General features: G+C 39.4%; 1 protein-coding gene across 5 annotated transcripts in view; it reads right to left on the bottom strand.

Moving 5' to 3' along the window:
• srrm1 (serine/arginine repetitive matrix 1) overlaps positions 1-12345 on the bottom strand; it is a 59874-nt gene that overhangs the window by 21403 nt on the left and 26126 nt on the right. For 4 of the 5 annotated variants that reach the window (XM_060847114.1, XM_060847116.1, XM_060847115.1 and 1 more), the window contains 6 exons: positions 11651-11763; positions 10145-10360; positions 8949-9137; positions 8720-8854; positions 2846-3114; positions 2399-2479 (listed from right to left, as the gene is read on the bottom strand). In XM_060847114.1, coding sequence (XP_060703097.1) covers positions 2399-2479; positions 2846-3114; positions 8720-8854; positions 8949-9137; positions 10145-10360; positions 11651-11763 — 1003 coding nt within the window. The remainder of the gene's footprint in view (positions 1-2398; positions 2480-2845; positions 3115-8719; positions 8855-8948; positions 9138-10144; positions 10361-11650; positions 11764-12345) is intronic. The other variant, XM_060847117.1, reaches the window with a different exon arrangement.

The following is a 12345-nucleotide window of genomic DNA, read 5'->3' as shown; positions in this document are numbered from 1 at the left end:
ATCCATCCAGATGCCTCTTAAATGTTGCAATTGTACCAGCCTCCACCATTTCTCAGGCAGTTCATTCCATATATGTACCACCCTTTGAGTGAAAAAGGTGAACCTTAGGTCTCTTTTATACCTTTCCCTTCTCACCCTAAACGTATGCCCTCTGATTCTGGACTCCCCCATCCCAGGATAAATAGACAAGGTCTTTTCCCTATCTATGCTCCTCATAATTTTGTAAACTTCTAAAAGGTCACTCCTCAGCCTCCGATACTCCAGGGAAAACAGCCGTAGCCTGTTCAACCTCTCCCTGCAGCTCAAATCCTCCACCCTGGCAACATCCTTGTAAATCTTTTCTGAACCCATTCGAGTTTCACAACATCCTTCCGATAGGAAGGAGACCAGAATTGCACATAATATTCTAACAATGGCCTAACCAATGTCTTGTACAGCCACATGACCTCCTAACTCCTGTCCTCAATACTCTGACCAATAAAGGAAAGCATATCAAATGCCTTCTTCACTATCCTATCTACCTGCAACTCTACTTTCAAGGAGCTATGAACTTGCACTCCAAAGTCTCTTTGTTCAGCAACACTCCCTAGGACTTTACTATTAAGTGTGCAAGTCCTGCTAAGATTTGCTTTCCCAAAATGCAGCACCTGACATTTATTTGAATTAAACTCCATCTGCCACTTCTCAGCCCATGTGGTCAAGATCCTGTTTGTAATCTGAGGTAAGCTTCTTCGCTGTCCACTATACCTACAATTTTGGTGTCATCTGCAAACTTATTAACTATACTTCTTATGCTCACATCCAAATCATTTATATAAATGACAAAACGTAGTGGATCCAGCACCGACCCTCATGGCACTCCACTGGTCACAGGCCTCCAGTCTGAAAAACAACTCTCCACCACTACTGTCTCTCACCTTTGAGCCAGTTCTGTACCAAAATGGTTAGTTCGCCCTGTATTCTGGGATCTAACCTTGCTCACCAGTCTCCCATGGGGAACCTTGACAAATGCCTTACTAGAGTCCATAGAGATCACATCTACCTTTCTGCCCTCATCAATCCTCTTTGTTCAAAAAACTCAATCAAGTTTGTGAGACATGATTCCCATGCACAAAGCCATGTTGACAATCCCTAATCAGTCCTTGCCTTGCCAAATACATGTACATCCTGTCCCTCAGGATTCCCTCCAACAACTTGCCCACTACCACCGTCAGGCTCACTGGTCTATATTTCCCTGGCTCATCCGTACCTCCTTTCTTAATCAGTGGCACCAGGTTAGCCAACCTCTAGTCTTCTGGCACCTCACCTGTGACTATCAATGATACAAATATTTCAGTAAGAGGCCCAGCAATCACTTCTTTACCTTCCCACAGAGTTTTAGGGTACACCTGATCATGTCCTGGGGATTTATCCACTTTTACACATTTCATGACATCCAGTACTTCCTCCTCTGTAATATGGACATTTTTCAAGATGTCACCATCTATTTCCCTACATTCTATATCTTCCATGTCCTTCTCCACAGTAAATACTGATGCAAAATACTAGTTTAATATCTGCCCCATCTCCTACAGCTCCACACAAAGGTCACCTTGCTGATCTTTGAGGGGCCCTATTCTCTCCCTAGTTACCCTTTTGTCCTTGCTGTATTTGTAAAAACCCTTTGGATTCGCCTTAGCTTTGGCAAATAAAGTTATGTCCCCCTTTTTGCCCTCCTGATTTATCTCAAGTATACTCCTAGGTTGGGATGATTTTGGGACGAGACATTAGAGATTGGGAGGCATATGTTATTCAGGGAATTTTTTTGAAAAATGGAAATTTTAAATTAGAAAGACTATAGGATAATAGAATTAAGGATAAGCAAGAAAATGCTGGCAACAGATTTTTGGAAGGAACTGAAGTTTGCCTAGGACAGGGGTTAGGCAATTAGCGAACCAAACACTAGAATAGTTGAGTAGAGAATTGGGAGGTGATAACAGCATGGATGAAGGTTTCAACAGATCTGGTGAAATGGCAGAAGTAGCAATGAACTCTTCACAATGGAAAGCATATGGATCAGGAGTCCAGCTCAGTGTCAAGTAGGCCACCAAGGTTATAAACCACCTGGTGCAACCCAAGCAAGCACCTACAGGGGGATGTGAACTGAATTGTAGAATGAAAACAATAGTCTGAACAAAAAACAAACACTTAACCACCCCAAACAGGAGTGAATATGAAAGAGTTGACTTTGGGACAAAATTTACCACTCACTCAGTCAAGAGGGGATTTCAAGACACATTGCTCTTACTGGATAAAGCACTTAGAAATTAATTTCTTTGATTACTACTTGACAAGTCAACAGAGAGCAATTTGATCACTCCTCATCCACTTTTAAAGATCAACGTGTAACAATACTAACCAGAGTCTGATGGTTCGGATCGTCTTGGCTTAGGAGGTGGAGAGACAGATTCATGCTTCACACTCCCTTTCCGTTTTGGTGCTGTAACAGAATTAATTTTAATCTTTGTATTACTTAGGCTATTAAGTGAGTGTCTGATAATTCTTGCACGCTTTTACCTGCATCTCACTTTTAAAAGGACAACATGGATGAAATTTTATAGGAGACTGCATTAGAGGTAGAGTGAAGGTACTCCCTAAAACAACATCAACTAAATGCTTTTCAAAGCTCGATTTCAAGTTGCACACTAAGAAAATGTGAAAGGACTGGCTTTTAAATCTTACTAATCAGTCTGCCTTCAACAGAAAAAAAAAAGCTAGCTAGATCTAGGTTGCAAAACATTATTTTAAACTTAAGATCATCTTAACCCACACAAATTGAGAGATCATCTGGATAGAACAAACTTACCTGGCCTTGCAGGAGATACAGAAGTATAACCTTTCCTTGAACGATTCATATGTGGAGGAGATGACAATCGTGGTCCTTTATGACTTGGACTTGCTGCAGACACTGGTGACCTATGCCGCCTCCTAGGTGGAGTTGCAGGAGATGGAGAAGAACGGCGAGGTTTTCGGGGTGGACTGACTGATATGCGCTTTGTTTTCTTTGGAGGTGACCTCGATCTGGAAGAGGAAGAGGAACTACTGCCAGAGGAAGAAATTGAAGGAGATCGGCGCCTGTGGGAATGAAGTTGAAACATACCATATAACTAGTTTTCAAAGGTTTTGCTATTGCCAACCTCCATCTTCATTGCTGGTTTGAGTGAAATAGAGAATGGATGAATACAAGGATAATTTACACAAATTTTGCCTCATTTTTCAGGGCAGCTATCCAATATGGTAGAGCAGGCGGGAGGAGAACACCAAGACAGGCGATCAACATCACCTGGAAGAGATGTGGAAAAAAAAACAGAAACAGGGAATCCATATTCCCTAGAGTAGATGAGAGTAGGATAGAAAAATGCAGTTAGCATCAAGAGAAGCACACCAGGTGAGATGCCAAGATGGGTAGTCAGCATCATAAAGAGGAACAGGTGAGAAACTAATATTGTGGCAGGGAGAGACATAACTAGATTCATTCGAGGTCACGAATTGGTTCTTGCCCTAAGAGAGAGATAAAGAATAAAGAGATAAAGAGAGATAGACAGGCATGGGAATTCCTATAGACGAACTCCAATAATCACATTGATTTGGATCCCATTTACCAACCTTGGAAAAAGAATTAGAAATGATATCACCTACCTTAAAAGACCAAGGCACAAATATAAAGTGGGACAGAACATCAGCGCTTCACCGGAGGCTCACTGATGTTACCTAGCATGATGACGAAATGCCCGAAAACAAACCTGACAGCTCAGTGAACAAACTTACAACCTCAACTGCAGACATAAAGAATCTAGCAGTTTTGTGAATCTTGGTAAGTAATTAAGATCTTTGTTTTACTTACATCTTTAGTTTACAAACTGGTGGTAAAATTAATAAATCACGCAGGCAACATAAATAAGTCAACAATATGATTAATTAAAACTCATTAAGGCTGGCAGCTTAGGTGATGCATCAAGACCGCAGTATATCGGAGCTCCCAGATACCATCATATTCCAGGGTAAAAATGTCTGCATTAAATTCTTTGAAATTCAAGCAGCTTCAATTCCAGGTTTATGAGTTGAAGGCTGAACTACAGCCACAGCATGCATCAGGGGATGGACAGCGGTGGGGTTTGAAAGTGGTAACATAGATAGAAAATTGGCTGCTTGGCTGGCAAAAACATTACTTTTCAATGAGTGCTGATCAGTGCTCGGGCCTCAACTTCTTACAGTTCACAAATGACTTAGATGAAAGAGTGAAGGCAAGATAGCTAAACTGCAGCTGCCAAAATAGCGAAGTATGCCATAAAGACCTAACAATATAACTGACAGATATAGAGAGGATGAGTGAGGGAGGAAAAATCTGAGATGATGTATAATGTGGAAAAATGAGAAATTGTTACTTCAGCAGGAAGAACATTATTAAAACAGAACAACTGCATAATTCCTAGGTGCAACGGATTTAGGTGCTCTGGTGCACAAGTTATGAAACCAGAAATTGCTGGAGAAACACAGCAGGTCATCAGCATGTGTGGAGAGAAAGCTGTTTCAAGTTCAGAACTGTATTTTTATGAAGAGTCATCATACTCAACATACTAACTTTTCTCCCCATAATTGTGGCCATACATGCTATGTTTCTTCAACAATTTCTGTTGTTTTATATTAGCATGCAGGTATTATACATAATCAAGAATGGCTGCCTTTATAACAAGTGGATTTGAACATAAAAGTAAGGATATTATGCCTCATTGGTGAGACCACATCGCAAATATTGCGCGCACTTTGATGGTCCTTATGCAAGGCAGGATGCAAATACATTGGGGGTGGGTCAGAGGAGTTTTACCAGATTGATATGAGAATGAGTTGGTTGGCATGTGAGGATAGGCTAGACAGCCTAGATTTGTTCCAGTTTAAACAAAAAAGTGAGGGGTGGGGTGGGGAGGGGATCTTAACTGAAATGTACAAGATCCTGAATTGTCTTAACAAGGTGTACATGGAAGGAATATTTCCTTTTGAGAGTCCAGATCTCGGGGCACTACTTCAAATTGTAGCAGTCTCCTGGCTGCTAAAACACAGATTGCAAACTTGGCCAAACAGCAAGGGATATTAGCCAAGTAAACTCAAATCACAACACCCACACACCAGTCACTGTAAAAACAGTAGCCAGGTGCTACTGACATTAGCATAATGTAAGAGCAACAGTTATTCTACTTGGACATAACCCCCAACAGATTACCCAAACAAATCAGAGCTGAAACAGGCACTGGCTCCTGCTACACTAACAGTAACACTCCATCTAAACAATTGACTCTTATTTCAAACTATTAAGTGTACACCCTGATTGGTATCAAACCAAGTATCCAAAGGGAGCAGGCTATTCTGGACTTACAGCCAGATATTGTAAAAGATCTTAAAAGTAAGGGAACACTCAGGAGGCATCGATTATAATATGGTAGGGTTCAGTCTGCAGTTTGAAAGAGAGACGGCAAAATTGGACGTAATTGTGTTACAGTTAAATAAAGGTAACTACAGGGGCATAAGAGAGGAACTGACGAAAATCGACGGGAAGCAGAGCCTCATGGGGAAAGACAGTAGAGCAACAATGGCAGGAGTTTAAGTGTAATTGAGGACACAGTAGAGGTTCATCCCAAAGAAAAGAAAGATTACCCAGGGAGGGGTTAGACAGCCATGGCTGACAAAGGAAGTCAGGAAATGTATCAAAGAAAAAGACTGCCTACAAAATGGCCAAGAGCACTGAGAAATCGGAAGATTGGGAAGAGTACAAAAACAGAGGATAACAAAGAAAGAAATAAGGAAGGAGGGGATCAAATATGAAGGTAAGCCAGCCAGTAATATTAGAAATGAATGAAAAAGGTTTCTTTCAATACACAAGAAACAAATGAGGCAAAAGTAGAAATTGGGCTGCTTCAAATTGATGCTGGAAGGCTAGTGATGGGAGATAAGGCAACAGCTGAAGAACTTAATAAGTACTGTGTGTCAGTCTTCACAGTGGGAGACAGGAGTATTATCCCAACAATTAATGAAAATCAGGGAACAGAGTTGAGTATGGTAGCCATTACAAAAGAGAAAGTGCTAGATGAGCTAAAAGGTCTAAAAATTGCTAAATCTCCTGGCCCCAATTGGCTGTGTCGAGTTCCAAGAGAAGTGGCTGAGGAAATAGAGACCTAACTGTGATCTTTCAAAAATCACTAATCAGGGAAAGTTCTGGACAATTGGAAAATCACTGTTGTAACCCCCTTGTTCAAGAAAAGATCAAGACAAGAAAAATGGAAACTTATAGGCTGATTAGCCTAACCTCGACTGTAGATAAAATTCAAGAATCTATCATTGAGGAAGTGCAGAGTCGGATTAGAACAAGTCACCATGGATTTAGTATGGGGAGGTCGTGCCTGACAAACCTGTTAGAATACTTTGCAGAGGTAACAGATGACATCCACTGGGTTTCACTATCTAGACTTCCAAAAGGCCTTTGAGAAGGTTCCTCACAGGAGCCTGCTGAGTAAAGTGAGTGCCCATGGTGTTCGAGGTGAGCTACTGGCATGGATTGGGGATTGGTTGGCTGGCAGAAGGCAGAGAGTTGGATAAAAATATTCTGTTTCAGAATGGCAGCTGGTGACAAGTGGGATCACGCAGGGTTCAGTGCTGGGGCTGCAGCTGTTCACCCTTAATATATTAATGATCTGGATGAAGGGACGGGGGCATTCTGGCGAAGTTCACAGATGATACGAAGTTAGGCGGACAGGCAGGTAGTACTGAGGTGGTGGGGAGGCTGCAGAAAAATTTAGACAGTTTAGGAGAGTAGTCCAGTAAATGACTGATGAAATTCAACATGAGCAAGTGTGAGATCTTGCACTTTGGATAAAAGAATACAGGCATGGACTATTTTTTAAAAGGGTGAGAAAATTCAGACAGCCAAAGCACAAAGGGATTGGGAGTGCTAGTCCAGGATTCTCTCAAGGTTGATTTGCAGGTTGTGTCTGTGATTAAGAAAGCAAATGTAATATTATTTATCTCGAGGATTGGAATATAAAAGCAGCAACATGTTTCTGAGACTTTATAAAGCTCTAGTTAGGCTCCATTTAGAATACTGTGTCCAAATTTGGGCCCCACTCTTCAGGAAGGACATATTGGCACTGGAGCATGTCTAGCAGAGATTCACATGGATGATCCCTGGAATGGTAGGCCTAATATATTATGATCGGCTGAGGATCCGGTGATTGCATTCATTAGAGTTTAGAAGGTTGAGGGGAGATCTAATAGAAACTTACAAAGATAATGCATGGCTTAGAAAGGGTGGATGCTGGGAAGTTGTTTCCGTTAGAGAGACTAGGACCCGTGGGCATAGTCTTAAAATTAGAGGGGGCCAATTTAGAATGGAAATGAGGAGACATTTCTTCAGCCAGAGTGTGGTGGGCCTGTGGAATTCATCACCACGGAGCGCAGTAGAGGCAGGGATGTTGGGAACCTTCAAGGCAGAGACTAATAAATTTTTATCTCGCAAGGAATGAAGGGCTATGGGGAAAGAGTGCGGGTAAGTAGTATGTCTTATGGCCTTATGATTAGCCAGAACTATAGAATGTTCCAGAAAACCATCTAAAACATATAAAAAGAGAGTTCACCTACAAATCTTTCTTGTGGAACCATCTAAAGCCTTGAGGGGACTAGCACAATAAGAAGTGGAGACCAGCTGACTATTTAGAGGGGAAGAAAGCAGCTTTGCAAACCCAGAGACAGAGCCAGAGAGCAATGCTGTAAATTTACAAGCGATTTGGGAAGTATTGCAACTTAAGGGACCAAATAAGACTAGGGAAAGTATTTTTAGTATTAAAGATTATTGTAATTTTGTTCCTAATAAAGTGAGACTATTTTGTATTAGTACCAGCCTGTGCTCCTATTGATTTGACTGCTTTGGTATTGTGGGACAACTGGGCAAATTTATTCATCAGGTTCTGGTTGGAGTTGTCTGCAACTTGCTTAAAGGGGAAGCAGACAAAAAAAAACACACGTTTGAATTACCCTTTTAGGGAAGAGATAAGATTTTTCTTCTCCCTCTGCCATAATACATTTTCCAACATGAAGCTTTGGGTGAATGAAATGCAAATATTTAGCACATCTATGCTATTTCAGTTCTTACCAGAGAGCAATATCATAGAGATGTCCTATTTTACATGCAGATTGCGCAAACACTTCAATTTGAATCAACATATTGCTCCAAAATTGTTCCAAATACCTCTTTGGAAAATTATTTTTGAGTAAAGAAATGGAGAACAGCCATTTTGGTCAAAAATAAAATTAATTTGCAGAAACAGTCTGTTGTATTCTCCAAAAAGTAGATTGCGTATTCACAACTTCAGTTTTGGACTTCTGATTCAAAATTATTGGATTCCTAGAATTCTTCAGCATAGGAAACAGGATATTGGACAACGGAGAGAGACTGGTGGCAATATTTTTAAATTATAGCTATCCAAATGAACAGTTTGCTAATATATTGAAAATGGTATAAAGCACTGACATTAGAACAAAAAATGAATATTTAGAAACTATTTTTAAATCCAGTCTATTGAGTTTGAAAGTGCATACTGAACACTGAAAACCAATTCCACATGTTTAAAGTCATTACTGTGAATGAGTATGTGCTTTTTATAACACTTAAGGAAATCTGAAGTTGAAAACTTACCTTCTAATAGGTGACCGACTCCTTCGATGTCTGGATGGAGGGGGTGGTGGTGGCAGACGTCTTGGTGGACTCCTCCTTCGAGGAGGAGGAGGAGACCTCCGCCTTGGACTGGGCCATCTTCGAGGTGAATAGGACCTGAAATAATGAAATTGTAACCAATAATCCAGAATTTTAAAAATGTGGTTATAAAATGTTTATTAACGAAGAAGGAGAAAGCAAAATAATTTACCTAGATCGGGATCTGGGACGCCTCCTCGGCCGTGAATGAGAACGTGAATGGGACCTAGACTTCGATTTTGACCGTGACCGTGACCGATGTCGATTCCGGTCTTTTCTTTCCTTCTCCTTTTTCGTTGGCTGTTCTAATAAAATTTCCTTCACCTCTGGTATCACAGGTTTAATTTCCTTCAGAATGTCACTATTGAAGATCAGAAAACCAGTATGTTGAACTCTTCGCTACAATTAGAGACATACTTAGTTAAGCCACAATATAAGGGCCAGAGTAGACACAAAACTCCTATGTCCTAGTCCTACATTTACCATTGTGAACGTTCTATTCTATGTCCAATGATCAAAGGTTTATGAGCATTATTCTAATTAAAAGATTCAAATACTTAACTGGAACTCAACCCCATCATTCAGAGTTAACAAATGGAGCTAAACACTATTTGGGCAGCATGGTGGCACAGTGCTTAGCACTGCTGCCTCACAGCGCCAGAAACCCGGGTTCAATTCCCACCTCAGACGACTGATTGGGAGAATGTGTGGAGTTTGCACAGTGTCTGAGTGGGTTGCCTCCGGGTTCTCCGGTTTCCTCCCACAGTCCAAAAATGTGCAGGTTGGGTGAATTGGCTGTGCTAAATTGTCTGTAGTGTTAGGTGAAGGAGTAAATGTCGGGGAATGGGTCTGGGTGGATTGCGCTTCGGTGGGTCAGTGTGGACTTGTTGGGACAAAGGGCCTGTTTCCACACTAAGTAATCTAATCTATTTATAGTTCCGACATACTTCAAAATGCAATTTTTGTCTTCTCCCAGTCCCTAAATTCTGGTGTTCTAGGTTGGAAGTGTACACAAAAACACAATGAAGAAAAAAGTGTAAAAGATTAAAATTCAAACACTTTGGCCATCTCAACATTTTTCGCAACAGCTTTAAGAGGTGTGCTGCAAACCATTTTCTCTCCAAACATAACCTTGGTTTACAACAACCAGATACAATCTCAAAAATAAACAAAGTCCAGCCATTAAATCCATTTTCTAACAACCCAATTGTAGCTCAAAAATTTAAGCTTCCATCAGAATTACCGAGGCTTAAGTCTACAAGATTCCCTGATTAATTTCCAACTAATTGCTCATTTTTTAAAATTAATTTGATTTTGTTACAAATCTTGACGTAGGCAAAATATTAAAACTTCTCTATTTAAACTAACCTTGTTGAAGTTGCTTCTGGAGCAGGAGATTCTTTCCTTTCTTTTAGTGAAAGATCTGGTTCAGGCGATAGTTGTTCAGGTTTCTTAATATTAGTCACTGGAGAAGCACTTCTGCTCCGACTTCTAGTCCTACGACGAGGAGACTTAGAGAGAGAATGTTTTCTTTCCTTCCTTGCTGGGGACCGTCTCCTAGGTGATGGAGATCTTGACTTACGCCTACAAAAGTTCATTTCTTTAAAAACTTGAATAGCAAATTTAATATTTAAACAGTTGTTGTTTTCAGATACGATTGTTAAAATGCTTCCAGTTATGATTACCGTTTTACAAAAACCACTTCAATGAAATCTACCAGACTATCGAACCAGCACTAAGATGCTATTAAGATTGTTTATTGGCAAATGACAGAAATTACTGTTATAGCTCACGAATTCTGATTTTTTTGGATCAGGGATGCATAGAAAAGCCAAAAGGACTAACAATTTCAACTTAACATTCATGAAACAGTCAAGATAATTCAGTATTTCTATGACCAGTTTTAAAATGCCTCAAACAAATGATAAAACCCATATCAAATGCTTCGACATTTATTAATAGCGCTTTTAAGAAGAAAAAAGAACATGCAACATGCACTTTGGCATCTCATGCTTTTCAAAAAAAATAGCTTTAGTGAAGGAATCTCAAGCAGAGATCAGTCTCTACAATATTTAGCAAATCCGCCACTAACACAAGATATTTGTCAGACTGCACTCAAATAAAGAGTGGTTTTTAAACACTAGGTAGCAGCCAGCATACCCAGAATTGAAACAAATATTCACGATTATGAACAAAAAAAATTAGATGCTGGAAATGAAAAGAAACAGAGCATGCTGGAAGCAAAACATACTAAGCAGCATTTATGAGTGGAAAGGATAAGTTAAGAGTTCAGGTTTAGACTCCATTAAAAATAGAAGCTATCATTAAATGAACTCATAAAAGGAACTGAGAAAAGGGGAGCTAAAGGGCTAAACACATACATGAAATAATATAACCAGCAAGATGCATAGTTAAAACAGGTGACGGCTTAACTGGAGATTAATTTGAGATAAGGAGAAAGTGAGGGAACTTTAAAAAAATTATAATTTCCATATCATTCCCATCTGCCATCCCCAGAATATTGCTCTGAATATACAGGATTTATGATAGATGCTCGAACACTTGTTACAGGTGAAGTGCATCAGGATACAGTAAATAATACAAATGTTTTGCTTAATAAAATCAAAAGATGTAAAAACGTTATCTTATTCTAAATATATCTATTCGGCATAATAAAGGAAGGCAGTTTTTGATGCATTGTGCTGGACTGCATTATGCATGGAAAAGCATGGACTTACCAAAAGCAATATTGTTAACAAGTTATATTATCATATGATATAAATTGGTACATTAAAAATCAAAGAACTAGATTATGTGATTTGCCCAACTGCCGAATACAAACATAATCTTATAACAGACTTCATTCTTAATCACCTCTTTGGACTTCTGGAACGGTCTCTCTTTTCCCTATTTTCTTTGTCTTCCTTATCTTTTTTTTCCTTCTCTTCATCTTGTTTCTTCATGGTAGCCAGCTTTTCCTGTTCTATCTGTAACAAAAAATTTATAAACTTGTGAATAGAAAGGAAAATGTACTCCATCATATTGTGTTTCAATGCTCCACTGTTGATTGTCAGCACGATCAGCTATTTCCTGGATTCATACGAGAGCAAATCACTTTTACACTAACAAATGTTTAGAACTGGGGAAACATTTTTCTGACTATTGGTTTTCCATGCAAGTACAAAACATACAGCTAAGAATTAATGCATTATAGTGAAGCTAAAACAGCAGCCAATTTCTTTACTCGCAGATACAAATTGAGAAAAGCCAAAAGGACTAACAATTTCAACTTAACATTCATGAAACAGTTAAGATAATTCAACCTAGGAAAAGATGGGATATTCACTTAATGTTCTCTAAAGGCACTCATTATCCATTATTGTATTTGCTATACAGTGAGTAACAATTAAAGATTGGGATATATAAATGGGATTAATGTAGAAACTGAAATATCAAGCAAATGTCATTATCTTGAAGATCTGTGGATAGTTTTTAAATCATCGTACAGGAGGTTTGACATTCAAGAACAATATTACTTTTTCAGGATAAAGAGTTGTTCAACTATGATT

This window comes from Hemiscyllium ocellatum, chromosome 30 (assembly GCF_020745735.1).
Source record: "Hemiscyllium ocellatum isolate sHemOce1 chromosome 30, sHemOce1.pat.X.cur, whole genome shotgun sequence".
In the NCBI taxonomy this organism is placed as follows: domain Eukaryota; kingdom Metazoa; phylum Chordata; class Chondrichthyes; order Orectolobiformes; family Hemiscylliidae; genus Hemiscyllium; species Hemiscyllium ocellatum.
Note: the sequence above shows the minus strand (reverse complement) of the source record. Positions and strands in the feature narration are given on the sequence as shown.